The 27,892-nt window shown below is 68.6% G+C and overlaps 3 protein-coding genes across 5 annotated transcripts; 2 read left to right on the forward strand and 1 right to left on the reverse strand.

Moving 5' to 3' along the window:
- Positions 1–817: 817 nt before the first annotated feature.
- On the forward strand, positions 818–8,385 carry NES (nestin). Its single transcript, XM_072846846.1, has 4 exons — positions 818–1,736; positions 2,714–2,838; positions 3,392–3,465; positions 4,066–8,385. The coding sequence occupies exons 1-4, from the start codon at positions 924–926 to the stop codon at positions 7,911–7,913; spliced, it is 4,860 nt and encodes a 1,619-aa protein (XP_072702947.1). The 5' UTR covers positions 818–923; the 3' UTR covers positions 7,914–8,385.
- A 6,652-nt stretch (positions 8,386–15,037) lies between these two features.
- Positions 15,038–19,353, forward strand: LOC140644240 (dnaJ homolog subfamily A member 1-like). Of its 3 annotated transcripts, XM_072846870.1 has the most exons (8): positions 15,038–15,097; positions 16,132–16,282; positions 16,358–16,556; positions 17,346–17,450; positions 17,546–17,773; positions 17,855–18,085; positions 18,190–18,290; positions 18,385–19,348. In XM_072846870.1, the coding sequence occupies exons 2-8, from the start codon at positions 16,151–16,153 to the stop codon at positions 18,610–18,612; spliced, it is 1,224 nt and encodes a 407-aa protein (XP_072702971.1). In that variant the 5' UTR covers positions 15,038–15,097; positions 16,132–16,150; the 3' UTR covers positions 18,613–19,348. The 3 variants fall into 3 exon arrangements, with proteins under 3 accessions (XP_072702971.1, XP_072702969.1, XP_072702970.1); XM_072846868.1 differs by having other exon boundaries at positions 16,132–16,556; positions 18,385–19,352; XM_072846869.1 differs by lacking the exon at positions 15,038–15,097 and adding an exon at positions 15,374–16,036 and having other exon boundaries at positions 16,132–16,556; positions 18,385–19,353.
- Positions 19,354–23,550: 4,197 nt separating this feature from the next.
- Positions 23,551–27,540, reverse strand: CRABP2 (cellular retinoic acid binding protein 2). The gene is made up of 4 exons (XM_072846785.1): positions 27,450–27,540; positions 24,968–25,146; positions 24,374–24,490; positions 23,551–24,257 (listed from the first exon to the last, which is right to left on the reverse strand). The coding sequence occupies exons 1-4, from the start codon at positions 27,517–27,519 to the stop codon at positions 24,207–24,209; spliced, it is 417 nt and encodes a 138-aa protein (XP_072702886.1). The 5' UTR covers positions 27,520–27,540; the 3' UTR covers positions 23,551–24,206.
- Between the last annotated feature and the right edge of the window lie 352 nt (positions 27,541–27,892).

Consider the following 27,892-nt stretch of genomic DNA (forward strand, 5'->3'; position numbering starts at 1 on the left):
GCCGGCACTTGCCAAGTTTCGGAGGCTGCCGGCGAAACCAGCGGCCAGCCACGGCCGCGAGTCCCCGTTGCACTCCCGGCTCCGCTCGGCGTCTCCCGCCGCGCACATCTGGAAAGAAAGAAGATTGCAGCTGGACACAGCTGGATGCGGCACCCCAAGGGGGGGTTGGCCGGGATGATGCCCTGTGCCCCCCGCCGTCCCCCCGAGGCAGTTTTCCCTATGCAAAGGGATGCCCGTATGGCCGGATCCGGGCCACCGGCTCAGCCGTGGCTTGTGCCGAGCCCAAAACAGCCCCGGCCACCAAGAGACCCTGGTGTCCCCGGTGCAGCCATCACCTCCCCGAGACTGTGAGACCCTCGACGGGCCCTGTCTGGGCTCCCCGTGCTGCTCCGAAACCCGGGGCCAGTGAGCTGCCGTGGAGGGCATCTGCCAACGGGCATCTGCCAACCCGCCCTTGGACATCTCCCAGCCTCCACGCCGAGCCCCACGGCAGCCCTCCAGCACCCCAGCATGGCGCTCGGGCTTTGGCAGGGGGATTTTCCCAGCCGAGCCACGCCGGGGGGTGGGGGGGGGGATCCAACCCCTCAAGCCACCCTCCCAAAGTGCAAAGAAACACCTTGCCCTTCCCCAGGGCTGGGAAATCACAGCGGTGTTTGCTGGAGCAGGGCTCAGCCCTCCCACAGCCGGCGTCGAGCCCACGTGGGCTGGAGCCAGCCCGGCTGCGGAAGAGTTAAGCCCCGCTGCTCGCCCGGGTCTCAGGGGCCTCCCACTCGCCCAGCGTGGAGTATGAATAGCTTCGCTCCCCTCCTCTCCCAGCCACTCACTTCCCTCCCTGCCTTCCCTCTCCTCCAGAGCCCCGGCATCCTCCCCGGCATCCTCCAGCAGCGCCAGCGCCAGAGCCCCGGCATCCTCCGGCAGTACCGATGCTGAGCACGGAAAGTTTCACGGGGGCGAGAGCCCTGGGTGAGGAATCGCTGCAGATGTGGGACCTCAACAAGCGGCTGGAGGCGTACCTGGCCCGCGTGAAGTTCCTGGAGGAGGAAAACGAGGTGCTGCGAGCCGAAATCCAGAGCGCCAAGGGCAGCCCCACCGGGGACTCGTGGCGGGCAAAGTACGAGGAGGAGCTGCGAGCCCTGCGGGATGCACTGGATCATGCCTTCAGGGAGAAGTGCACGGCCGAGCTGGCCAGGGACAACCTCTACGAGGAGGTCCAGCAGGTGAAAAGCAGGTGCCAGAAGGAGCAGGCAGCCCGAGAAGAAGCCAAGAAGCAGCTATCCTTGAGCAGGAAGGAGCTGGAGGAGGAGAGGAGAGCGCAGATCTGGCTGAAGGAGAGAGCCGTGCAGCTGGAGAAGGAGGTGGAAGCCTTGCTGGAGGTGCACGAGGAGGAGAAAGCGGGGCTGGACCAGGAGATCGCGAGCTTCTCGCAGAGCCTGGAGAGCTTCCGCTGCGCGCCGGTGGCTTTCCAGCCGGTGGAGGTGGAGGACTACTCCAAGAGGCTCTCAGAGATCTGGAAAGGGGCCGTGGAGACCTACAAGACGGAGGTGTCGCAGCTGGAGGGTTCCCTCTGCCAGGCCAAGGAGAACCTCTGGAAGGCGGTGGAGGACAACCAGCAGAGCCAGCTGCAGCTGCAGCACCTGGAGAAGGACCTGGCGGGGCTCAAAGCACGGAAGGAGATGCTGGAGGAGAGCCTGGCCCGGCAGTGGCAGGAGCAGCGCGGGGAGGCAGAGAAGTTCCAGGTGAGGGAAGGCGGTGGGGAGGTGCCGGTCCCCTGGGGAGGGAGAGAGCGGGGTGCTGTGGGTGCCTGGGGGGTGCTCAGGGCACCCACCCCCTGCAAAGGGACCGGGGGGAGTGGATAGGAGGAGGCAAGATGGAGGGAACAAACCCCAGGGCAAGGACGGACAGTGGCCCTGGATGAGCTGCAGATGGAGAGGAAGCTGGGGAGGGCTGGAGGAAGAGCAGAGCAGCTCAGGGACATCCTTGTCCCCATCACAACAGGGACCTGGGGCCACCCCGCTGCAGGGGAGCAGCACCCAGACACCGGGTCCTCCCCCACCACCCTGCCCAGGCTCCTGCTCCACGTCCCGCTAGGTTCCAGCACCGGGGTCCCAGGGGAATGGCAGCCCCTGCCCGCTGCCCCCCCAGCGCTGGGTGCAGGCAACAGGGTGCAGGCAGCAGAGTGCAGGCAGCAGAGTGCAGGCAGCGGGGGGGTTGTGGGGAGGATAAACTCCGACCGACTTCTCTGCAGCTGCAACCCGACAGCTGCAAAAGTAATTCAGCCCAGGGAGGTGGCGGGAGGGGGGACAGGGCTGGAAATGCCGGGGACGGCACGGATGCCGCCTGGGGAAGGGTCCCTCTTTGTTCCAGGTCCGGGGAACAGCCATGGGTGCTACGGAGCAGAGGGTGCCGCGGCCTCAGCCGCTCGCCCGAAAGATGCTTCTTTCCCACACTGACGTCCTGCAGTCCCAAATCCCCCCTGGTCTTTCCGGCAGCCGCCTCCCCTTCCCTTTTCAGCCTCGCTCCTCTCCTCGCCCCCCTCTCCCCATCCTCAGCACCCCCCCCCATGCTAAAATCGAGTGCCCAGGACCCCTCTCCCCGCAGCATCCCGAGGCACGCTGGGTGCGAGAGCCACCTGCGTGGTCCCGTGTCTGGCAGGGACAGGCAGGGCTCAGGCAGGGCTGAGGTGTCCCTGACCCCCGTCCCCTGCTGCCCGCAGCTGGCGATGGAGGCCCTGGAGCAGGAGAAGCAGACGCTGCGGGTGCAGATCGCCCAGGTGCTGGAGGACAGGCAGCAGCTCATGCACCTCAAGATGTCCCTCAGCCTGGAAGTGGCGACCTACAGGTAAGGTCCCCGATGGGGACGGGGCTGGGGAGCAGCCGCTTCCCCGACACACCCGTGGGTAGGGAGCTGGGGCCGAACCCTGCACCGCGGTGGGCGCAGGAGGGGTCTCGGGCACAAGGGGGGTCTTGGGTACAAGGGGGGGGTCTTGCGTAGGGGCAGCCCTGCGCCCCTCTTCCAGCCCTTCCAGATGGCCCCAGACAAAGGCAGGCTGCCAGGGGACTGGGGGGACAATTAGCATGAGAATAGGGGCTGTCCGGACCGAACGAGGGGCCTCCCCGGCAGAGCATGATGTCACCCAGCGCGGACACTAATCCTGGGGACGGGGGGATGGGAGGGGAGACAGGAACAAGGGGGGCTGCTCCGCTCCCCTCCGTCCCCACATTGAGCTGGGACAGGGCAGCAAAACCATCCGTAGCCCCTTCGTGCCTCAGTTTACCTGCAAAGCAGCCGCCGCAGCCCAGCGGGGTGTGCCGGGGTGCTGCTCCACTCGGCTCTCGCCATGGTGCAGACACCCACCCGCCCTGTAGCACCCACCCCGCTCCTCTCCTTGCAGGACGCTGCTAGAAGCAGAGAGCACCCGCTTACAAATGCCAGCCGGGGAATACAAGCTGGCCAACGGCTTGCGAGGTAAGGGAGCACCGGCACCAGCCCCGGCACCGCCACCGCGTCACCCCGGGGGGGGGTTCAGGGGATGAGGCTCAATATAGACGCGAGCATTTTCCTGGCAGCGGTTGCTCGGCCGTGATAGGAAGGTGCCAACGGTGGCCAGGACGCTCCTGGCACGGGGCTCGAAGCCGCCGCGGTGTAGATAAGGGCTTATCTGCTTCTTCGCCTCTTTTTTTAATTCCTCCCCTGCACGGGGAGGGCAGGAGTGGATCCACAGGCCCGGCGGAATCGCGGGCTGTTGCAACAAGTTGAGCATTTCTTTTTTCCTCCAAAAAAAACCCAACGAGGAAAGCCCGTCACCTGCACGCTGTCCCCAGCAGCAAGACCTGACTGCGGCTGCAGCCAGGCAGAGCATCGTCGCCGCACGGTGCCGAATCCCCCAGGAGCATCGGCATCGGCTGCACTCGAGCGAGGAATTTCCCACTTTCCGTGAAGGGGCTGTTTAAAAATAGGAGAGGAGGCAGCGGGCAGCGAGAGGCACCCGGGCGGCAGGGGAGGGATGGGGGAGCCGCACGAGCGGCTTTTCGGCACGCTCACCACGCTCCCCCTCGCTCTTTGCAGATCTCAAGCTGGAGGTGAGCAGCGGCAGCAAGCTGGCACCGGCGAGTGCCGAGGCCAGGCGGCTGCTGCCCCGGGACCACCGAGCCAGCCCCTCCGTCTTCCCCAGGGCGGAGGGGAGGGGGCAGCCAGCAAAAGCCCAAAGTGACGCCCTGACACCCAAAAGCCAGAGCCCTGGTGCCAGGGAGCTCCAGAAAATCAGCTCGGTCCTCCATGCCGCGGCACCGCAGGCTGCCGGCACGGCCAGGGAGCCAAGTGCCCCCAGCCGCCCCGCGCCGAGCCCCTCGCAGCCCGGCAAAGCTGCCCCTTCTCTCTCCCCTGACCCCCCCAGCCCTGTGCCACCGGAGCCGGGGAGCCTGGCGGGAGAGGGTCCTGCCTGGCCGGGGGGAGCCGGGGGTGAGACGAGCCAAGGGAAGGAGCACCCTCTGCCCGGAGCCGCGGTGGAGACCCCCGACACCAGCGCCGAGCCCCCAGGAGCCCGCAGCCTGCAGTTCCCAGCCCAGCTGGTCAGCGAGGCGCTGGAGGATGCTCTCAAGGAAATGAAAGACGATGCTCAGCCCAAAGAAGAGCCCACGCTCAGCGCTGCACGGGCCCCCCAGGACGCCCGTGCCCCCAGCCCCGTTCCCCCCATAGAGGCTTGCAGAGGGGCTGGGGAAGGGCAAGACCCCTCTGAGGATGCCGGGGATGGCGAAGCCCCTGAAGCGGAGGAGAGGGCTGGGGAAGCCGTGCTGCCAGGGCTGGGTGCGGAGAGCAGCACTCTGCAGGAGGGAGCCGCGTCCCTGCCAGGACAGCATCCCTGCGGCACAGCTTCCTCCCTAAGTGCCGGGGCGAGCCGGGAAGAAATGGGAGCGTGGGAGGAGGAGATGCCCACCGTGCTGAGCCCAAGGGAACCAGAAGCGGTGCTCCAGGAAGAGGACACGAGTGGCCCTGGCCAGGTGGGGACCGGCCGGGAAGAGCCAGAGCAAGGGGAGGACGAGGCGGAGGCCCCAAGCGCGGAGGCATTGCACCCCTCGGAGGACGAGGAGGAGAGGGGACCCCGCAGCCCCTGCGGGGAGGACAGCGATTTCCAGGGCGAAGGGATGGATGTGCGAGAAAGGGAGTCCCCACAAAGGGAAGTCGAAGCTGCTCATGCTGTCCTCGTGGAAAGCCACCCAGTTTTGCCCCCGGAAAGTCGCCTGGAGGAGGACCTTGTTGATGGAGAGCAGGAAAAGTTTGAGCATCGGGAAATGCCTGTGTGCGAGACGGATCTGGCTGCAGAGGAGGAAAAGGGGCAGGAGACATGCCCAGGGCAGGAGACGTGCCTGGAGCAGGAGCCCTCGAGTATCCATGAGGCCATCCCAGCAGAAGAAGCTTCATCAGGGGCTGAAGAAGATGCCGTGGGAGGGGAAGACCCAGGCAGAGCAAAAGATGTTGAGGGAGAAAAGGGAGAGACCAGTGGGGAGGCGTTGGGAGGAGAAGACCCCTGGGCAGGAGAGACTGCGGGACCTGAAGCCCTGGGGCAGGAGAGCGAAGCCCGGGAGGAGCCTGGGGACCTGCAGGAAAACGGCTTTGTGGAAGAGGTGCTGGAGCAGGAGGAGCTGGAGCCAGAGCCGGGACAGGAGCCCTGGGGTGGGAGGGATGATGGCAACAGCCAAAAGCCCAGTCCAGAGGACTGGGAGGTGACAGCAGAGGACGCAGAGGGGGATCTGGGGACAGAAGAGCCAGCCTGGGCAGATGACACCCCGACAAGCGCAGGAGGGCTGGAAAGCGAAGAGAGAGACGGCACGTTGTCAGCAGAGCTGCAGGAAACCCAGGAAGATGATGAAGAAGATGCCGAGAGCCAGGGGCTGAGCCAGCAGCAGCCACCGCCGGAGGCTGAGCCGGCCCCGGGGCTGGCGAGGGATGAGCAGGAGGGCACGGCGGGGCAACCTGCCTGGGCACCCGCAGAAGCCCCCGGGCGAGGGGACAGCCAGGAGCCGGCCGAGGCTCCGGAGGAGTCGTGGGAGGTGCAGGATGAGGATGCTGATGACGAGCTCGGCTCAGAGCCGGGACAGCTGGAGAGCAGCAGCACCGGCCCCACGGCACTTCAGCAGGGGCCAGGGGACGATGCAGAGAGCGGCGAGTCGGCGGAGGAGGATGCTGGGCGATCGGGAGAGCCGGAGCAGGCACCGGGGACGGGCAGGAGGGTGGAGCTGGAGGACACGCTGCCGGACAGCACGCCCTTGCACCTCTACGAAGGGGAGATGCTGGCTGTGGTTGCACCCAGCCAAAACCCTCCGGAGATTGAGGAGACCACAGAGACAGCCCCCGCATCCAAAATAGCTCCAGAGGATGAAGGATGGCTGGAAGGAAGGGACAGGCCGCCAACTCCGACCATGCCAGAGAGCTGCGAAGAGGAGGCAGGGACTGAAGTAGCCCCTGTGGCAGAGGGTGCCGAGGAGGAGGAAGGCTATTTCATGGTCTCTGCTCCCAACCAAGAGGTGTCCAGCTCGGAGGAAGCTGAGATCTCCGAGGATTTTGAAGAAATTAAAGTTGAAGCAACCGAAGCCAGCACAGATGATCTGGAAGCTCCTGGAGAAGCGTCTCCGGTGCCGGAGGACGAAGGGCACTTTGAGGCGTTTGTTGGTGAAGCGGATGAAGACATGAAGATGCCCATGGAAGAACCTGAGATGCCAAAGGATGAGGATGAGAATGAGGACGGTGCTGGGGGTTTGACTGCCGAGCTGGAGGAAGGTCCCGCTGTGCCCGAGGCAGATCCCGGCTCCCCCGGGGCCATGGGGCCGTTAGCAGGAGGTGCTGACGAGCCAGCCCAGGGTGCCGCAGGCTCCGGCACACATGAGGGACCAGGGTGCTCAGCAGGCTTGGTCACCAAATCAGTCGAGGAGCGTGATGGCACGGTGGAGCCGGAGAGCGATGCCAGCAGAGCCGAAACGTTCCCAGGTTGCAGCCTGGGGCTGGTGGGGCAGGAGGAGGAGGAAGAGGAGGAAGAGGAGGAGCGGGAGGAGGAGGAGGAGGAGGACAAGCCCGGCACAGCTCACCACGACGTGGCCGAGCCCATCCCTCCGGCAGGGCTCCAGGCCCAGGTGATGCCGGTTTCTCCACTGCCTGACCAAGCGGAGCAGACATCGGATGAGCAGCCATCTGTGGAGGAGGAAGCACCGGACGGTGACAGCTCTCTCCCAGCTGGGGACGAGGAGCCCCCCGAGGCCGACCCACCTCAGCCAGGCTCCGCACCGGAGCAGGGAAGTTTTCCAGAGATGATTAAAGCAAACCCAGAAGCGTCTGATCTCTCTGCAAAGGTGCCGGCGGACGTCATGAAAGACTCAGATATTTTGGAAATAGTCGAGCAAGCCCTGGAGTTCAACCAGGAGCTGGTGATGGGGGTGAGGGCGGCCAAGGGCGGGCAGCGGGATCCCGGTGAGACCGAGCTACCCCAGGACACCGGGGAAGACTCCTCGCCCGCCTCATCCAGCGAGGAGGAGCCGACGGTGCAGGAGGCACCAGCGGATGCGGCACCGGGGACGGAGGGTCTGATTCGGGCCAAGAACGGGCTGCACCGAGAGGCCAGCCTGGAGGACCTGGCCGAATTCACCGAGGAGGTGCTGAACGGCATTGCCGGCATGCCGCCAGCACAGGAGTTCCCCACGGAAACGGCAGACCCCACCGCGGTGATGCCACCGCAGCCCCCTGCCCCTGGAGATGCGACCACCGCCAAGCTGGCCGATGCCACCCTGCGTGGCAAGCACGGCGGGGCCGACACTGTCCCCGTGCCATCTCCTTCGGGGGATGACGTCTTGTGCCTCGCGCCCGACCAGCCGCCGGCGTGCCGGCTGAGAGCCGAGCAGGAGCCCTGGTCCTTGGGGGACGAGTGACGGTGGTGGGGGGGGATCCCTCCAGTAGCCCCCTCCTTGCCAAAACCCAGCACCCTCACTTCGACCACCCACCCACCTAACGCTTCTCCATCTCCTTATGATTTTTAACACATTCGTGTGGATTTGTTGCACCCCTTTTCAGAGTGAAGAACCACCAAGCTCCGTTCCTCCCCGCCAGCCCCTCAAATTTGCATGCTTGCTCTGGGACCCCAGCCTCATTTTGTGCCCCCTCTGGGTGGGTTGCCGTGGCTGTATTTAATTTAAACCCCATGTTTCCCCCTTCCCTCTGATCTCCCCCCTTCAGCCCCGCACCAGCACATCCACCCCGGGAAGCCCAGCTGGAGGCTGGGGACCCCCACACGCCGCACCCCAGGACCCAACGCCTCGGGGCGAGGGCACCCCGGGGTCCCCAGCCCCGACCCACCGATGCTTGCGGGGCTGACCCACGCCGGATGTATTCGCTGCCTTGACGTTAATTTAATAAAGCCTCGTCCTCCTGCTTGGACCCGCTGCAGCCCGGCTTCTCCTCGTTCCCGTGGCCGGGTGGGTCTGGGGGGGACGGGAGGGGAAGGGGCAGCAGCCCCGGGGCAGGGCTGGGGGGGTTGCACTTCCATCTGGTTGCACTGGGGCCATCCATCAGCGCGGGTTGGGGACAAGGGTCCCCAGGACGATGCTCACCCATCCCTGGGGCAATGTACCCCCCCCCCCCGGGGCGATGCTCCCCCATCCCCAGGGCCCCACGGATGCCGCTCAGGGCTCGCTGCTGGCCGGCCACTTCCCCGACCGCCTGCCAGCCCACCCCATCCCCGTGCCAGCGCCTTCAGCAATGAGCCAGCAAAACCAGCCGCTGTTCCTGCCCGGAGCGGGCAGGCTGCCCGCGGGGCAGCGTGCGGCCACCCAGCCCCGGGAGCCACCGGCTACCCCGAGCATCGTGGCGGGGACCCCGTCACCCCGGTGGCGGTGGCTTTGCCCCTTCTCCCAAAGGGTGCTGGGCTGCAAGGGGGGCTGCAAGGAGCCAAGGGGGCTCAATCGCCCCGTTGTGCGGCCGGGCGTGGGGATGGCGCGGGAAGAGCCACGTAAGTCAGCCTCCGGCCAGAGAATGGGCTCCTTTATGCCGGGCAAAGGGCTGAGTCACCCCGGGCAAGGGGACGAGGGGACCCGGGCGGCCACGGCATCCCTGGGGACCGACAGCCTCGCACCCACGGGTGCGCTCAGCATCGCTCCTTGGGTGCTCGGGGACGGGCCGCCCGCCCGGCTGGCCCCACCGCTCACCCACGCGCCGGATTTAGCCCGGCCGTCCCCGTGCCAGTGCCCAGGGATGCTCGGAGCCAGGGACTGATAAGGACCCGACATTTATCTGCCTTCCTCCACGTGAAGCCCCTGGCCCCCTCCCCTGCCCGAAGGCGACGGTTTCCTTTTAAGGCTAAACTCCAACGGATCCAAACACCGTAATAAAAAAAAAAATAACCCCTCCGATTAGTTTAATCAGGCGCTGAGCCTGCGTTCAATCAGCCCTTGGCCCAAAGGCACCCCTCCGACGAGGCCTGGGCAGCGTCAGCCCGGCAGCGGCCGACGGCAGCTCCGGTAACCCCCCCACCCCGAGACCCCCCGTGTCCCCTGGAGTGGTCCCCCGAAAGCGGGGGCTGGCCGGACAACGGGGTCCCCGGGGCGAGGAGGGGCGGTGGCGGGATGCTGCGGAGGAGATGGCGGCGGGCGAGGAGCTTCGCAAGGCGGGGGGTGACATTCCTCCCGAAATTAATCCACATTCCAGCCGGTGCTGACAAAGCGACGAGGGGGGACAGATGGCTGGGGGGGGAGGGGGAGCCCCTTCCTCACCCCGAGGAGGAGGAGGAGGAGGAGGAGGAGGAGGAGGAGGATGGGATGAGGCTGCCGAGGGCTGGGGGTCACCCGGTGGGGTGGGGACAGCTGCCGGGTGCTCTGCAAACCCCGGGGGCTGCAGCCTGGAGAGCAAAACCCCGGCGAGGCTCAGCTGCAGGCTGTGAGAAACGCACGGACAAGCGTGTATCGATGGGACCGAGCGTGTCCCCAACGGGACCCAGAGTGTCCCCGATGGGACTGAGCGTGTCCCCAACGGGACCGAGAGTGTCCCCCATGGGACTGAGTGTGTCCCCAATGGGACCGAGAGTGTCCCCGATGGGACCAAGCATGTCCCCAATGGGACTGAGTGTGTCCCTGATGGGACCGAGTGTGTCCCCAATGGGACCGAGAGTGTCCCCAGTGGGACCAAGAGTGTCCCCAATGGGACTGAGTGTGTCCCCAATGGGACCGAGAGTGTCCCCGATGGGACCAAGCATGTCCCCAATGGGACTGAGTGTGTCCCTGATGGGATCGAGTGTGTCCCCAATGGGACCGAGAGTGTCCCCAGTGGGACCAAGAGTGTCCCCAATGGGACTGAGTGTGTCCCCAATGGGACCGAGAGTGTCCCCGATGGGACCAAGCATGTCCCCAATGGGACTGAGTGTGTCCCTGATGGGACCGAGTGTGTCCCCAATGGGACCGAGAGTGTCCCCAGTGGGACCAAGAGTGTCCCCAATGGGACCGAGAGTGTCCCCGATGGGACTGAGGGTGTCCCTGACGGGGCCAAGTGTGTCCCCGATGGGACCAAGAGTGTCCCCGATGGGACCGAGCATGCCCGGGTCCCCCCATGCCTGACCCCGGCGTGGGGCCGCAGCTTGGACACCGACCAAGCACCCCCCCCGCCCCAGACCAAAAGCCACCGGACCGAACCGGAGGCTGCCGGACCCCGTGGGCAGCACCCGCCCGGTTCCGCCCCGCCAGCCCAGCACACGCCATCCGATTTTGGGGACCACGCTGCTTCTGGGGGCCGGAAAGAGAAAGTGGAGGTGCCAACCTCGCACCCGAAACCTGCTCGCGCGCCCGGATGGAAGCACCGTGCCGGCGCACGCGCGCGTGCGAAAGGGCAGGTGGGGTGCGGGGGGTCCCGGGGGCCGTGGCCGTGGTGGGGGGCTGCGTGGGGCTGGCTGGCCTGGTGCTTTAAGAGCCCCCCGGAGCCCCCCACAGCCTGGCCCCCCGCCAGCCGGGGAAGGGTTTTGTTTCCTTTAAGGCTGGGCGAGAGGGGGATTTCAATGGAGCCCACACAAAAACTCCCTGTGGGGTGAGCCTGCGCCGGGACGGGGAGCGGGGGGGGGGACGGCGAGGCGGGATGACCTCAGCGATGACTTCATTCCGCTCTCAGCTCCCAAAAATCATGGGAACCTTATAAGGAAAGGACTAAAAATACAGCCAGAGGGGCGCGGGCAGCCCCCGCTTCCCCTCCCCAAAATGAGCCCTTGGGGATGCTGAATGCAGGCAAGCAGGAGCCACGCTGAGGCCACCAGTGCCCCGGGGCTGTCCCCAAGGGGGATGTATGATGGGGACAATCGATGGGGACCCAAAAACCCCCACGGGAGAGATGGGCTGGTCCCCCACGGAAGACCAGGGAAGGGATGTGGGCAGTGGGTGTCCCCCAGGGAGGCATCGCCGTCCCCAGCCAGCACCGTCCCTTCCCGCAACACCCCCGGGGACGTGCCGGGGGGGGTCACTCGGCCACCCCCTCGCCCGCCCTTCACCCAGGTCAGACACCCCCCGGAATAGCTCCCGCCAGCTATAATAAGCTCTGTCCCGGTTTCGGGGGCTCGCCCAGCTGCCGGGTCGTGACCCCCCTGGCAGCGCCGCGACAGCTGCTGCCAAATCGGGGCGGCACAGATGCCTGCGGCCGAGCCCCGTGGCAGGAGCCCCGCCGGGAATGCGCGCCTGGGGCCGTCCGTCAGCACCGGGGAGGATGATGGGGTCCCCGGGACAATGCTCCCCATCTCTATGCACCCCCCTGGGGTGATGCACCCCCCATTCCTGGGGCGATGCCCCCCCACATTCCCAGCCTGACCCCCATCCCCGCACCGTTACCTCCCCAAAACGCTCCTTGGCACCCAAACGGTTGGGGGCAGACAGGGGAAAATGTGGCACCCACCCACCCACCGCCAACCAGCACCCCAAGAGCCCCTTCCTCCTCCCCAGACCCGGTAAACGCAGCCCCAGCAGCGCCGCGGACGGCCCCAGCGCCCGTAAACGTGGCACGGGATGCGGCACGCAGCCCATCCTTAAGTTGGGGTGCGGCGTGGGAGCAGTACGGGAAAAGGGCTGTGGCGTGGGAAGCAGCCCGGCCGGCTCCCGACACGTGCGTGCCAGCGCCGTGCCTCAGTTTCCCTTCTCATCCAGCCTGCCACGGGCCTCCTGCCAATGGAAAGGGGTTGAGCCAGTGATGGGGAGAGGGGAAGGACTCGCAGGGCACCCCACCGCCCCGGAGCACCCGGCTGCACCCACCCCACGTGAGCTGTGGGGCATCTGGGACGGGGAGCAGCAGGCGCAGGAGGTGACTCACCCCCGGACACGGACACGGCAGGCGGAGGAAACGCCGACAAAGCAGCTCCTTCCTCGTGGCACAGCCGGTCCCCGCCACGCAGGTGGCACCGGGACAAACAGGGCTGCGTCCACCCCCCCAAACACCCCCTCCCCGGCGTTGGATCCAAACCCCGGGGCCAAACCTGCCACGGACAAACAGGGCCGAGCCCCCGTGGATCCAGACCTGGTGCCCGCTGGAGGTTTGGGGCACGGTGCCACGCAAGGGTCACGCCGTTGGGGACAGGATGTGACCGCGGCCAGCCCTGAGTCACCGCGAGCAGCTGATGCTGGATCCGGCCCCGGGAAGGGGCAGGAAGGGGCAGGAAGGTCCCTTGGCTCCAGCGCTCCTTGCCCCAAACGGCATCCCCAGCGTGACCGGGCACCCCCTGCCCAGCTTGAGGGACCCCGTTCCCAGTTTGGGGACCCCCTGCCCAGTTTGGGGACCCCATTCCCAGTTTGGAGACCCCCTGCCCAGTTTGGGGACCCCGTTCCCAGCTTGGGGACCACATGCTCAGTTTGGGGACCCCGTTCCCAGCTTGGGGACCACATGCCCACTTTGGAGACCCCCTGTCCAGTTTGAGGGACCCCGTTCCCAGCTTGGCGACCACATGCCCAGTTTGGGGACCCCGTTCCCAGTTTGGAGACCCCCTGCCCACTTTGGGGACCCCGTTCCCAGTTTGGGGACCACATGCCCACTTTGGAGACCCCCTGTCCAGTTTGAGGGACCCCGTTCCCAGCTTGGCGACCACATGCCCACTTTGGGGACCCCGTTCCCAGTCTGGAGACCCCCTGCCCACTTTGGGGACCCCATTCCCAGTTTGGGGACCACATGCCCAGTTTGGAGACCCCCTGCCCACTTTGGGGACCCCGTTCCCAGTTTGGGGACCACATGCCCACTTTGGAGACCACCTGTCCAGTTGGGGGACCCCGTTCCCAGTTTGGGGACCACATGCCCAGTGTGGAGACCCCGTTCCCAGTTTGGGGACCACATGCCCACTTTGGAGACCCCCTGCCCACTTTGGGGACCTCATTTCCAGTTTGGGGACCACATGCCCAGTCTGGAGACCCCCTGCCCAGTTTGAGGGACCCCATTCCCAGTTTGGGGACCACATGCCCACTTTGGGGACCCCGTTCCCAGTTTGGAGACCCCCTGCCCAGTTTGAGGGACCCCATTCCCAGTTTGGGGACCACATGCCCACTTTGGAGACCCCTGCCCACTTTGGGGACCTCATTCCCAGTTTGGGGCCCCCATGGTGGTCCCCACTCCCAGCCCCTCGCCATCAATCGGCCAACGGCGGCAGCTTCTCGCAGGAATTCGGACCAAATCCCCCCCCCGGGCAGGTGGGATGGGGGTCACTGAAACCCCAGCGGGGCGACAACTGCCCGGCGGGGTTGGGTTTCGGGGGGGGGGGGGAGATTTATCACCTCCGGACTCATGGAACCCCCCCCCGGCATTTCCCGGGGTGCTGCTGCCGCCCCCCGGCACAGCTCTGGGGGGCCAGGGCAGCCCCACGGGAGCCGGAGAGGGGCCCGGCTGCTTGTCCAAACATGGCCAGTGATTTCGGAGGCTGACACCAGAGCTGGCTCAAACGATGGCGGAGGGGTGGCCACTGGGGGGGGGGCTCCCTGCGCATCCCAAACCCCACTGCGACCCCGACAGCACCACCCCAGCGCCTTCCTCCTCCTCCTCCTCCTCCTCCCAGGGACCCCCGGCTGGACCCTGGGGGCCAGCCCAGCTCCCCAGGGCAGGATTGAGCCCAAAGCCACCGAGGGAGGACATGGCTGGTGCCCGGGGGCGGCGGGGGGAGCCCACCGGGGAGCCGGCCCCGGGCCTGGGGGGCCACGGAAATGCCTTTTCCCTGAGCCAGCCCCGGCAATGGCAGAAGTGGGAAGGAAAGGCCCTGACCCCCCCCCCCCGCCCCGCTGCAGGTGGCCGAGGGGAGCCGGGGGTGTCCCGGCCCCTCGGGGAAGACCCCAGCCCCCCGGTTCCCCTCCGGCCACCGGCCAAGCCCACCCACTCGCCCAGCCCCCCAAAAGCAGCCAAGCCCAGGAGGGCAACCCCCCACAGCCCGGTGCTCCCTGCCTCCTCCTGGCAGCCCCTCCAAACACGCGAGCCCCCCAAACCCCTCCCTGCTGTTGGCAGCCCCCCCCCCAAATAAAAAAAAGCCTATTTGGGGAGGGGGGACCCAACCAGGCATCTCCCCAGAAAGGCTCCCGGCTGGGGGCACACCCCCAAAAAGCCTCTCCCCGTTGGGGGGCACCAGGCAGGAGAGGGTACACAGCCCCCCCACACAGCCCCCCACTCTGCACCCCCCCGGGACCCCTGGCCCCGCCGGATCGGGCCCCGCCGGATCGGGCCCCGCGCGGGCGGGATCGGGCCCGCCGCGCTCCACGCCGCCCCCTGCAGGACGGCCGCGGCGTTCGGAATTCCCACTCTTTCCTCTGATTGGCCACCCGCTTCGAACCAATGAGAGAGGAGTTGTGTGTCGGGGAGGCGGACCCGGCAGATATCGTAGCCAATCGAAAGCCGGAAAGGCGTTCCGCCTCCCGAGCCGGCCAGGAAGAGCCAGCAACCAATGAGAATCGGGGCGGGGTGGAGGGGGCGAGGCGGTGGGTGGGCGGCTGAGTGAGTCGCGGCCAATGGGCGCGGCGCGAGGGGCGGAGGGGGCGGTCCCCGCGGCGCCGTTCCCAGCCAATGGGGAGCGCGGGGGGCGGATCCCCGGCTTCCAGAGAGTTCGGAGACGGGTAGCGGAGCGGCGGCGGCGGTGAGTGGGGGCGGCCCCGGCCCCGGCCCCCCCCGGGACCCCCGGGCCCTCCCCGGGCCCTCCCGGGCCTGACACCCCGCTCCCTGCCAGCCCGCGGCGGCAGGGCCCGGCCCGGTCCTGGGGGGACCCCCGGGAGCGGAGCCGGGCCCGGTCCTGGGGCGCCGGGGCCTGTCAGCAGAGGGGACCCGGCCTCCCCCTGCCCTGACCCGGCCGGGGAGGGAGGCGGGGACGGCCCCCCCCCTCCCCGTGGGGTGTCTCCTTGGGGTGCCCCCCTGCCACGGCGGGGCCCTGCCCCACGGGGACTGGCTTTGGGCCCCCCCCATCGCGGTGGGGTGCCCCGTGGGGGGTGCTGGCGGCCCCCACGCGCGGCCCGCGCTGTCACATCCTGGGGACCGGGATGTCACATCGTCCGCGGACACCGCGACAGCCCCCCCCAGCCCCGGCCCAGCGGCTGCCCCGTATCCCCGGGGGGGGGCCTCGGAGGTGCCCGGGCGGGAGGGGACGCCAGCCCCGAAGTCCCCGGGTTGGACGTGGGGAGCAGCCCGGCCAGCCTGGGCCACGCGGGACGGATCCAGCCCCGGCCCCGGGGGGCTGCCAGCCCCGGGGGGGGGACCGATCCGGTGGCGTTTCTCAGGAGGAGCCACTTATTTACCTCCTGCCGGGGGAGCCCGGAGCAGGCTGGGTGCAGGAGGATGGGCACTTCCCCGTGTCCTGTCCCGTCTCCCCTGTCACAAGATAAACACGTCCACACCCCGCGTGGGGCTTATCGGCTCCCGGCACATTGCCCGGTGCAGGGGGGGAGCGGCTGGGCCACGGGACGGGGGAGCTTCCGCCGCCCCGCGCCCCACAGGATGTTGCTGGTGTGGGGAAACTGAGGCAGGGCTGTGCGAGCTTGGGTGCAGGATGGCTCCGCAGGGAGAAGAGGGATAAAAGCCCTTGGTGAGTCCCACGGGTGGGGGGTCCTGCGGCAGGGAGGGGTGTCATGGAACGGAGAGGGGTCCCGGGCCGGGGCTCACGGCTCTCTCCTCTCACAGCACATCAGCAGCGAGGAAGATGGTGAAGGAGACGGGATACTACGACCTGCTGGGTGTGCGGCCGGGAGCCAGCCTGGATGAGATCAAGCGGGCGTACCGGCGCCTGGCACTGCGCTACCACCCCGACAAGAACCCCAGCGAGGGTGAGCGGGTAGGTGCAGCCCCCCCCCGGCCCCCCACCCCGCTCGCTTCCCCCTTGTCTCACCCGCTTCTCCCCCCTCCCCAGTTCAAGCAGATCTCCCAAGCCTATGAGGTGCTGTCGGACGCCCACAAACGGGCTCTCTACGACCGCGGCGGGGAGCGGGCCATGAAGGAGGGCGGCCTGGGGAGCCGAGGAGGAAGCGGCGGATTCGGCTCCCCCATGGACATCTTTGACCTCTTCTTCGGCGGGGGAGTGCGGATGCGTGGCCGGGCGGACAGGCGAGGTACCGGGGGACGAAGGACCCGCCGGGACCCCGGGTGCTGGGAGGGAATTGACGCCCAGTCACGGTGCGGTGCTGGCTCACGGGGGGGCACCGGGATCCGGTTGGCAGCCCACGGGCCACCTCTCTCCCCGCGGTGCACAGCCTGACACGGTTCCTCGTCATCCTCATTACTTTCTCCATCTGCCCCTCTTCAAAGGGCCCTTCCCTGTCCCTGTCCCGGCTTTCCCCTGCCATCCCCAGGGCTGGGGCTGAGTCAGCCCAGCGCTGCCCTCGGCTCCCCGCGAGCCCCGGGGGGAGGCTGCAGCAAGATGCAGGGCGTGCAGGGCTGCTCCGGTGACTCTACGGATGCTTTTGGCCTGGGTCACTGGGAGAGGGTGACTCGCCACGGCGTTTCTTGCTGAAGTGGCACGATTTAATAGCAGGGCAATTAGGAGGCCAAGGGGAGCGTCTCGGCGACTCTAGGCAGAGCCTCTCCAGCCGGGTTGAGGAAGGCCCTGGGGTAGGAGCCGTGCCCGATCCACGCTGGGGACAACTGGCAGGATCCGGGCTCGGAGGCGCGAGGAGATCCCTGCTGGAGGTTCCTCTGAGCCCTCACGCCAAGCTTGGCTTAAAGCTGTTCCTGTTCCTGCCGCCGTCCCCGCGGACTGGCTGTGGAGGGAAGCTGTCAGCCACCGCTCCCCGTGGAGAACCGGTGATGCCGAGCCGCAGCGGCCGGCATCCATCTGGTCGTGGCTCGGGGAGTGGCGTGCGACCGGGCGCTGATCTGGGCTCTCCCCTCCGTCCGTCCAGGGAAGACGGTGGTGCACCAGCTCTCGGTGTCGCTGGAGGACCTCTACAACGGCACCACGCGCAAGCTGTCCCTGCAGAAGAACATCATCTGTAGGAAATGCGGAGGTGAGTGCCGGAGGGGCCGGGCCGCAGCGTGCCCCGGGGGGTCCTCCCCAGCGCCGCGGCCCGGTCGCTCACCCCTCCGCCTCCCCTCGCCGCAGGCTGCGGGGTGCGGGAGGGTGCCCAGAGGAGGTGCCCCAAGTGCCACGGCTCGGGCATGGAGGTTCGCATCCACCAGCTGGGGCCCAGCATGATCCAGCAGATCCAGACGGTGTGCTCCCAGTGCCAGGGCCAGGGCGAGTGGATCCGGCCTCGGGACTGCTGCCTCACCTGCAACGGCCGCAAGGTCGTGCGGGAGAAGAAGATCCTCAGCGTTCACCTGGATAAAGGTGAGACAGGACCGCGTGGGGAGAGCGGGGTCACCCCCGAAATGACCCCCACGCCCTGAGCTCTCCCCGCGCGCCCCGCAGGCATGAAGGACGGGCAGAAGATCACCTTCCATGAGGAAGGGGACCAAGTTCCCGGCTTGGAGCCCGGGGACATCATCATCGTCCTGGATCAGAAGGAACACCCCGTTTTCCAACGCAGCGGTGACGACCTCATCGTCAAGAGGGAGATCAGCCTGGCAGACGCCCTGTGCGGCTGCCGACAGGTCATCCGCACCCTGGACAACAGGACCCTGCTCATCTCCTCCCAGCCAGGTGGGGTGGGACGGGGTTGGGGTGCTCTGGGATACCCCTGCAACGAGCCGGGAGGGTGCTAGGAGCTGCCAGGCGCAGCGAGGTGACACCGATCTCTGTCTCAGGTGACGTTATCCGACCCGGAGATCTGAAGTGTGTCCCCAACGAGGGGATGCCCATCTATAGGAGCCCCTTCCAGAAGGGAAAACTCATCCTGCAGTTCCAGGTGAGGAGCCGGGGCCGGGCAGGAGCCGGTGTCCCCCATCTCCGGGGTCCCCGTGCGTCCATCCTGCGCCTCCACGTCCCCTGTCCCCTCGCAGGTGAAGTTCCCCGAGCCCGGCTGGCTCCCCACCGACCGCCTGCGCCAGCTCCAGGCCTTCTTCCCGCCCCAGGAGGAGGTGATGGCCACCGAGGACACGGAGGAAGTGGAGCTCAGCGACTACACGTCCCAGGGCGGGCCCGGCCGACGGCCCTACACCGGCGAAGCCTACCACGAAGACGACTTCGAGGACGGCACACGCCAACACGTCCAGTGCCAGACCTCGTAGCCGGGGGCGAGGGGGACCGGAGCCCCCCACGGGCGGCAGCCGGGCTCGTCCCACGGGGTCGCGGGGCAGGGCTGGGGCCGCTCGGCGGGGAAGGGGGCTCGGAGAGCCGTCACGTTCAGGGATGTACATAGGTCGCCTTTCCGACAGCACTTAACCTCCCTCGCCCCCCTCCCCGGGGAGCCAGGCGCGGGGCTGCCCCGCTTTGGGGGTCCCCCACACCCTCCCGCCGAGGGGAGAGGCCGGGGACGAGGCCCCTCTTTGACCTTGCCCTCGAGAGGAGACAGACCCTCCCTCCGGCTCCATCTCCGTGGCGGCAAAGGAGCTGCCGCCGCCGCTGCTGCTGCGCTGGCCGTGGGCTTGGTGGCCGGATCCAGCCGTTGGTAGCCCAGCGGGCGCATCCCGCAGCGGGGCAGCGCAGCCCTGGACTGATGACGAGGGAGTATTGGGGGGGGGAAACCTCGCCCCCTGCCTCAGTTTCCCCATCTGCGGTCCGGTGGGACAAAGCCTCCGCAGGAGCCGATTTGGGGAGGACGGGAACTGCCCGGCTCAGCCGCTGTCCCCCGCCGGGGTCCCTGCCACTGCCCCACGGTGCCGCCGGCCCCACGCCGTGGGGTGCCGCTGCCCGGGCCCCCCGAGGTCCCTTGCTTTGCCCGTTTCTTTCCTTGCTGGAGCCTGGGTCAGGCCTGGGGAGCGGAGGGGGTTTCTCTTTTCTCTTTGCACAAAACAGAAGGGGGTTGGGGGGGGGGACAGACCTGTCCCTTTAATTTATTTTTGGAAGGATTTTAAAAATTTTTCTTTTTTTTTTTTTTTTTTTTTGGGAGACTTTGTACACGGCATTAAAAGCAAATCCCGAGTCGGAGTGGCTGCGTGTTCCCGCAGCGGGGCCGTGCTCCCCGCGGAGAGGCCGGTGGCACGCGGGTGGTGACTCCTGCTCCCCGCTTTGATCAGCCGGGCGTGCCTCAGTTTCCCCAGCTTTGCACAACAGGGAGGTGACCCGCAGGGCTCGGCCGGGGCCGGGAGCCAGGTCCTGCCCTCCCAGCCTGGGGGGTTTTTTGCCCCCCCCTTCACCTCCTGCTCCAGGTGAGCTCTGGCTGCCAAAGCTCTGTGGCAGAGGACGCGGACCCCCGAGGTCCGTGGCTGCCCAGGCAGGGTCCAGACCCCCCCTCACCCCACCTTCCCATCCCTGGCCCCCCCTCACCCTGTTTCATCACCCCCAGAGCCCCTTCTCCCACCCCCAGACCCCCCTCACCACCTTATTACCCCCCCTGGACCCTTCGCATCATCTCAGCATCCCTGGAGCCCCTCACGATGGAGGCAGAGCCCCCCAAACAGGCTCAGCTCCCCCTCCCCCCCCAAGCCCTGCACTCACCCCATGGGAGGGCACACAATTGAGTGGGGGGCTCCAGGCTCCCGACCCCCAAAAACACGGGGGGTCAAGCTGCACCCCATAAAACACCCCACAGCCCCCTTCTACATAGCTGCCTGCCAAGACCCCCCCCCCCCCCCCCCCCCCCGGCACTAGGGGGGGAGGGGGACCCCGCAACCCCCCACCCATGGGGACACCCAGCCGGGGGGGGTCTGCAGCTGGACCCCCCGCTTCCATGCCGGGGCCCAGGAAAGCGTCTGGCGCCAGATGTGGCTGGAAGGGGGGGGGGGGGGGGGAAGAAGAACAGGAGGAGGAGGAGGAGGCCGAGAACAATGCTGGCCGGCTGCCAGCCGCAGGGGGAGCGAGGCGGGGGGCTCCCTCCATGCCCCCCCGCCCCATGGCCCCCAGGCCGGAGGGCAGCGGGGTGCCCCGCCAGCAGAGCAAGCCAGCCCTGGGGCGAGGGGATGGGGTGAACCCGCACGGGAGGTGACGGTCACCCCCCCCCAGCAAAGGGTTGGCTGTCCCCTCCCGGAGCTGACGGCGCTTTCGGGGAGCCACCCTGCTCGCCCAGTTGTGCCATCGGCACCCCTGGCCCGCGCGGGTGCCCGCGAGGACGGGCGCGTCGCCCCACGTCGGACGGGGACACCCCCGAGATGAGGGTCCCCTCCTGTCGCGCCCGGTGCGAAGCACCGCGTCCCCAGGGAAGGGGACCCCGCCGGTGGGACCCCCCAGCCGGGCTCTGCCCACGCCGCCGGGCCTGGGCAAGGCCACGCTGCCGCCATGTGCCAGAGCCCGTCCGGGCAGGTGGCCCCGCTGACTCACGGACGCGCCCTGTGCCCTCGGCACGGTGCCGGCATCGCCGCGGCCACGCGGCCGCAGAGCCGGTGACCCACTCAGAAACCCCCTTTCCAGGGAGCAGAAAAGGGGGAGGGGGGGGCCTGAGGGATGAAGACCCCCCCCCAAAGCTTGGCACCTCCCCGGCCCCCCGGCTCATCAGCCAGACCCCGTAACGAGCCGGTACGGGAAGGGGGGGCTTTGTCTGGCAGCCGGCCCGGACCCCCGCACCCCTCGGGACCATCCAGGGTGGGCACCGACCCGGGGAGCAGCCGGCCCGGAGGGTGCTGGGGGTGGTGGAGGGGGTGCCCCCAGCCCCGGGGGGGTGCGGGTGGGGAGGGCAGGAGCTCGGCCCCCCGCTTGCAGCAGCATTAGGGGGGTCCGGCCAGGTGGGGTGGGGGGGTCCCAGCTCAGCTGGAGCTGTTTCAGCCCCCTCCCAGCACCGTGGGGCTGGGGGAGGGGGGGGTCTGCGTTACTGCTCCAACCCAGCTAAGCCCCCCCCCCGAGCCAGAAGCCCCCCCGCCCCAGCATCCCAGCCCGGTGGAGGGGGATGTCCCCCCCAAACCTGCCCAGCAAGCCCTGTCCTGCCCCCCCGGGCAGGTATTCACCATGGCGGGGCCAAGACCCCCGCTTCGGGTGGGTCAAAGCCCCCCCCGCTCCCTCCCGATGGCTCCAGCATGGGCATGGGGGGGGCCCAAGAGGCGGGGGGGGTGATGAGGTTCAACCCTGGGGACCCTGAAGGGGCCACATCTCCCCCCGCTGCTCACCCTCGCCCGGCCGAGCCTTCGCTTCCAGAAAATGCATGAAAAATGCGGGGGCCCCCCCGGGGTCGGGTATTCATTACCCACAGCACAAAGCGGGGCTGGGGGGGGGGCCGGGGCCCCGCTTTGTCTCCGGCAGATGAAAGGCAAGGGGCCAGCCTGGGCCCCCTCCCCAGCCCGGGGGGGGCAGCGAGGCCGGCCGGGGGCCGCCGAGGTCACCGGGGAGGATTAGTGCCGGATTAGAGGTGCCGGGGGGCACCCGAAGCCACCCACGCAGTCCCATGGGATGGGAGGGGGGTGTGGGGGGGGGTTGTCACAGCCCAGAGCATCCCACCAAGGTTTTGGGGTCATTCGCAGCCCGGGGCCCCCCCAGCCCCGCTCCCCCAGCAGCGGCCGGAGAAGGAATTTGCTTTTGTTTAAGGAGCAGCCGCCATCCAACGCCCAGCGCTGGCGGCCAAGTCCTGGCGTGGGGCGGCCGTGCAGTGGGGAGGGGGCACATCCAGCCCCTGCACCCACCACACCCCCCCCAGGACCCCCCCATCACGGTGGGGCAGCACCCACGGAGCAGGATGGGACCCCCCCAGGTCCCCAGTGTGGCCGGACACTGAGCTGGGAGGGGGGGGGAGTGCAGGCAGCTGGCGGCCCCATGGACCCCCCCCATATCCAGATGTGCCACCCTTGCTCTTGGGGTACCGGGGCCCCCCCCCGTGCTCCCCCCACAATCCGGAGGCTCGGAAGAGAGACAAATTGGAGCCGTCCCCAGGGCAGCCGGGGAGAAAGAGGATATTCCTTCGACGGGGAGAAGCGGGAGAGCGGAGTCGGGGGGGGGCAGCTGGTTTCCATTACCGGCTGCTCCCGCCCGGTTGTGGCTTTTGCGGGGGGGGGGGGGAGGGGGAAGGGTCGGTTTGGTGAAGAGGGGAGGGGGCCGGATCCAGCGCCCACCCCGTCCGCTGGCACCGGTCCTGCCGGTCCTGCCCGCCGGTTGCGGTGCGGGGATGTCGGGAGAGCCGGGACGCGGCCCCGGCAGAGTTTTGGGAAGGGTGAGGGGGGCGATGGGCACCTGCCAAGCGTTCACCTGGAGACACCGGAGCCCTTCCTCCTCCTCCTCCTCCTCCTCCTCCCCAGAGAAGGTGTAATTACACCCTTCCCGCTGCTGAACACGCTCCCCGGCCGTGCAGCATCACACCCGGGGCATGGGGGGGCAAAGCCAACCCCGGGTCCTGCCCCCCCCCCCCGGGGGCCACTCACCGCTGTCCCCTCCCTGGCCGGGGCAGGAGGGGTGCTGGGTCCTGGGGACCCGGGGGTGCTGGCCCTGTCGTCCCCCCCGTCATCACCCCGAAGGCAGCTGCAGGCACCCCACAGCTCGGTGGGGCCCCGGTGCTGGCAGGGGGAGTGGGTCAGTGCCCCCCACCCTGCCCCATGGCAGCCGGCCGGGGGGGTCCCAGCCCACCCTGGGGAGCTGCTTCGCTGCGTCTCCCAAAAGAAGGGGGAGAGCCAGGGCTGGGATGGGTGCGGGGAGCGGCTGCACCCCCCCGTCCCCGGGGCAGGGCTCCCCCGCACCCCGACCCTCCCCTGCACCACCACCAGCAGAGCCCCCCCGTCCTCCCCCCGGGGTAATTAATGCCACCCCACGGAGGGCAATTAGCAGGCAGCACCCAACGAGCATCACCTCCAACAGCTCAGGGAGCCACCTCCTGGCCCGCAGCACCCATGGGTGCCCCGGCTCCTCCAGCCAAGCCGGGAGAGGGTCTCGCCCCCACCCCTGCACCAAGCCCAAAGGGTGAGCTGCGCCCCAGCCCCACGCCACCCTCCCTGCCCCACGGCTGCCCCACGGCTGCCCCTCGCTTCCCACGCTGGGATGTGCCAACCCAGCCACCGCCTTCGCCCCCGGCCCCTTGCGCAACGGCTTGGGTGCGGGATCCGTGCGTGTGCCAGCGGGGCCGGGAGGGGACAGGGACACTGGGGAGGGGTTAGGACATTTATTGAAAAGAGGAGGGAGGTGGCGGGGACGATCCCGGGGGGGTTTGGACCCTGGGGGGGTTCAGACCCGGAGCTGCACAGCTGCGGTGCCACCGGGTTGGGGTTTTTTGGTGTTTCCTTCCGATACAAAATTCACAAATAAATACTGGGGAAGGGGAGAGCGAGCGCAGCCCCGGGGCAGGGCGAGGGCCAGGGGCTGCATTAAAAAAAAACAAAACAACCAAACTGAACCAAAAACAGTTAAAACCAACCCAAAGGCCCAGGGAGGCGGCTGCGTTACCCCCCGCCGCGGCCCCGGCACCTCTCCAAAAACCGGGCGCTTTGTCTGCAGCAGCAGAACGGGGCCAGAAAATGAGATATTTTTTTCCTGCCCCCGGAGAGACCCCGCGCTGCGGGGGGGGTGAAAAAGCCGCGTTTCCCCCCCCCAAAAAAAAAGGGGTTGCTCTGATTTACCCCCGTGGGAAGGTGCGACCCCCTCCCTGTGGCTGTGGGGTGAGTGGAGGGGGCCAGAGGGGACACAGGGTGGGAAGTGGGGTCTGGGGGGCCAGGGGGACGTGGGGCCAGGGGACCGGCGCTGGCTGGGGAGGGGACGGGGCTGGGGGACGGGGACGGGGACACTGGCGCGGTGGCGGGGGGTCAGCGGAGCGGGGGCGTCACTCCCGGACGTAGACCCTGGTGCAGACGACGTCGTCGGCCGTCATCGTCTGCAAGGAGGGAGCAGCGTCACGGTCACGGCCCCCACCCCACCCCACGGGAGTTTCCCAGCATGCACTGGGGCAGAGATGCCCTCCCCCCCCCACCTCCCCTCCCCGGTCCTCACCAGGATGAGCTCCCCGTCGTTGGTCATCTCCCTGGACCAGCCCGTCTTGGGCCCTTCGCCCTTCAGCAGCCGCTGCTCGCACACCATCTTGTTCTCGCTCTCCCACTTGGCCAAGCTCTGCAGCGGGGGGACAGGGGGACGCTGGGGCGGGGGGGGGGACGGGACACCCCGAGAAGCCCCCGCCAGGCAGGACCATCCATCACCGCTCGCCCGCCGAGAGATGGATGGGGCCATTTGTTCCCCGGCCCGACAGTTGCCCGGGCTCATCTGTCACCTGGGGGGGTGCGGGGAGGGGACGGGGCGCGGGGAGAGGGAGGGACCAGCCCCTCTGCTCCTCACCGGGGAGAGCGCGCGGCCGCGTGCGTGCAAACACGCGTGGGGATGTGCAGACGGGGGTGCGCGTGCACGCTCGTGCACGTGCACGCAGGCAACGATGCGTGCGCAAAGACGGGTGCACGCGCGCGAGCGGGCGCTCCCGCCCTCACGCAAAATGCGCGTGCACGCACAAACGGAGGGGCACATACGGTGCCCGCGCGCACACGCGTGTGAGCGGGTCCTCCCGCCCTCGTGCATCGGGTCGGGATCAGCCCCCACCTTGCAGGGCCGCCCGTCCACCGTCTGCTCCTCGAACTCCTCCCCGATCCTGAAGCTGATCTCGGTGGTGCGGACGGTGGTCGAGGTCTTGATGTAGAAGCTCTCCCCGTCCTGCTTGATCTCCACCGCCGGCTTCGAGGCCGCTGCCACCGCGATCTTCCTCAGCATCATGTTGACGCCTGGGGAAGGGGATGGGGGGGTGTTGAGCTGCAGCATCCCCCGACGCGGGGGGAACCGGAGCTGCCCCTTCCCCGTGGGGTGACCCGCAGCCGGGGAGGTTAAGTGCCTCTCGGGGCTGGATGCGGCCCCCTCTCCCGCAGGAGCTCCTTTCGAAGGGCGGGGGGGTCAGCGTGGGGGGGGACGACGGGACGGGACACGGCCACGACCCCCCATTTGGCAGTGACACATCCCAGGGGGACCCCGAGCACTGCAGGCGGCTCAGGGCAACCCACGGGGAGACGCAGGAGCCCTGGGCCACATCTGGGCCACATCTGGCTCTGATTACCTGGCGGTGAGGCGGGGGACGATGCCGGGGCCGCCTCCGGATGCGCTCGAGGGAAGGGACGAGGGTGACGGGGAGGGTGCGAGGGGACGAGGGCTCACCCAGCGCGGGGTGATGGCGGGGACAAGGCACCCGCTCCGAGCTGGGCCGGGGAGCAGCTCCGCGCCTGGTGACCTGCGTGACCCCCCCCCGAGGGGTCCCCACGGTCCCCCCCCACCACCCCCGCAAACCGCGGGGCAGCTGGGGCTTTGTCCCCGCTGCCGGAGGTGGCCCATCCATCACGGCCCCGAGCCCCCGGCTGTCACCGGAGGCAGCCCAGCTCCCCGGGGAGCTGCTCTTTGGGGACATTGTTCCCGTGTCACCCTCCGGCAGCCGAAAGCTGCGGGTGGGCACCCGGCCAGCCCTCCCGGGAGAGGGATCGTGCCCCGGCCGCCACCCCCTGCACCCCCAGAGAGGGTCCCTGCAGACAGGGGCTCCCCCCGCCACGGGGGGGGGGGGGGGGCACAGACAGTCCCAGCCCCACAGTGGGGACACAGTCCCAGCCCCACAGTGGGATGCGGGTGCTCGGGGAAAGCTCCAGGAGCCGAACCCTCCTGCAGCGGGGACGGACACGTCCCTGCGGGGTCCCCTCCGTGGCCACGCCACGTCCCCCCGTGGCCGGACCCTCGGGGATGCCGCTGCTGGCCAGGGCGGTGGGGCTGGGGTCTCCACCGCTGCCCCCAGGTCCCTTCCCTCCCTCCGAGGCCTGACTCACGCCGGGGTGGGTGCCCGAAACTCAGCCACGGGCAGACGCAGCCCCACAGGTCCCCCACGCGATGTTCACGGGGGGGGGGGACACACGGACGGACACGGAGAAACAACCCCCAAAGGGAGCAAAAGCCGGGGGGGGGGGGGATGCAGCCAGACTGGGGGTCTTGAGCTGATCCCCCCCCCCGAAGCCCCTCCGCCCAGGGGGTCTGGAGGTATCGGCTTCCCCCAAAGTTGCTGAAAGGCCGGGGGGGGCTCGGGGGGTGGCGAAGGGCAGGAGCCCCCCGCTTGTGCCGTGGGAAAGGAAGAGCGGCTCGCTGCGGGCTGGCAGATTTATTTTCCTGCTGAGGTTTCTCGGAGCCAGTTTCACCGGCGGGGCTGGAGGGGGGAGAGGGGGCGAAGGGGGGAGAGGGGAGTGAAATCCAAGAAAGTGATAATTATACTGAAATATTTGTTACGTATCCCCTAACCTGGAAAATATTCTGCTCCGCCAGCTCCCCGGCAGGCGAGGAGAGGGTCAGGCGGAGGGGAGCAGCGGCGGGGGGGCTGGCTCCGGCCCTGCCCAAAGCCCCGGGGACCCCCGCAGCCTGTGCCCCCTGCTTTCCCCCCCTGCAATGGGTCCTGGCCCCATGAGCCGGCCCCCCCAAAAGCCCTGCTCCCCACTTTGGCTGTGGTGGGAGGCGGAGGGGACCCGAAATGAGCCCCGTGGGGATGGGGCACCCACGCAGCGAGGTCCCATCCGGGCTGTGGTTTTGGGGACACCGGCCGTTACCGAGGGGTCCGGGCCCCACTGGGGCGGGTGACCCCCGTTGGGTGCCTTTAGGGTGACAGGCACAGGGTGCTGGGGGGAGGAAGCCCTCGGTGTGAAGGGGACCGTGACAGCGGCAGGGTCCTGGGGGGAGAGTTTGGAGGTGCCTGCACCTGGGGAGGCCACCACGGTGGGGAAACTGAGGCAGGCAGGAGCGGGGGGGGGCCTCAGGGGCCATGTGGGACCCCTCGGGAGCAGGACACGCTGCCCAGCCCCCTCCCCGTGCCTCAGTTTCCCCCGTGGAGAAGCAACACCGGGGGCTTTGTGAAAAGGGGGAGCAGGGTGGGGGTCCACACACGCTCCAGGCCCTGCGATCCCCTTCCCCCAAGGGCTGGAGGAGGGTTTGGGGGGCAGATGGGAGGCGGGACCCCCGGCTCCCCTGCCGCCCCCCAGCCAGCCCCGGGACGGGGAGGGGTCGCACTCACCCAGCGCCTTCAGCAGCTCCTCGAAGTTTTCCGAGCTCTTCATCTTCCAGTTCCCGGAGAAGTTGGGCATCGCGGCTACTGGGGGGGGGGGGGAGAAGCACCGGCTGGGGTCGGAGGGGGGGACCGAGGGGGAACCGAGCGGCACCGACCGACCCGCCGCACCCTCCGCACCGGCACCGCGCCCGCCGCTCTCCGGTCCCGTCCCGTCCCGTCCCGTCCCGTCCCGCCCGCGCCGGCCGTTTTATTGCGGGGCTGGTCCCACCCCACCCCCTCCGCCCCCGGCCCCGGCCCCGCTGCCGGGGGCTCCGCGCTCACCTGCGGGGCTCCGCACCGGGAGGGCTCCGGCGGGAGCAGCCCCCCCCCCCGCCCCGGCTCTGCCCCGGGGGGTGCGGGGTGGGGGCCCCCCCCGCTGCCTGCACCCCTCGAATCTGCCTGCACCCCCT

Source organism: Ciconia boyciana, chromosome 26, assembly GCF_034638445.1.
Source record: "Ciconia boyciana chromosome 26, ASM3463844v1, whole genome shotgun sequence".
Lineage (NCBI taxonomy): Eukaryota > Metazoa > Chordata > Aves > Ciconiiformes > Ciconiidae > Ciconia > Ciconia boyciana.

Coding starts and splice junctions, on each gene's coding strand:
- LOC140644240 (XM_072846868.1), top strand. CDS start 16,151: ATGGTGAAGGAGACGGGATACTACGACCTGCTGGGTGTGCGGCCGGGA. Junction 16,557..17,345: donor TGGCCGGGCGGACAGGCGAG/GTACCGGGGGAC, acceptor CCGTCCGTCCAG/GGAAGACGGTGGTGCACCAG. Junction 17,451..17,545: donor CATCTGTAGGAAATGCGGAG/GTGAGTGCCGGA, acceptor CCCTCGCCGCAG/GCTGCGGGGTGCGGGAGGGT.
- NES (XM_072846846.1), top strand. CDS start 924: ATGCTGAGCACGGAAAGTTTCACGGGGGCGAGAGCCCTGGGTGAGGAA. Junction 1,737..2,713: donor GGGAGGCAGAGAAGTTCCAG/GTGAGGGAAGGC, acceptor TGCTGCCCGCAG/CTGGCGATGGAGGCCCTGGA. Junction 2,839..3,391: donor CTGGAAGTGGCGACCTACAG/GTAAGGTCCCCG, acceptor CTCTCCTTGCAG/GACGCTGCTAGAAGCAGAGA.
- CRABP2 (XM_072846785.1), bottom strand. CDS start 27,519: ATGCCCAACTTCTCCGGGAACTGGAAGATGAAGAGCTCGGAAAACTTC. Junction 24,491..24,967: donor TGGACGGGCGGCCCTGCAAG/GTGGGGGCTGAT, acceptor CCCCCGCTGCAG/AGCTTGGCCAAGTGGGAGAG. Junction 24,258..24,373: donor ACGACGGGGAGCTCATCCTG/GTGAGGACCGGG, acceptor CCCTCCTTGCAG/ACGATGACGGCCGACGACGT.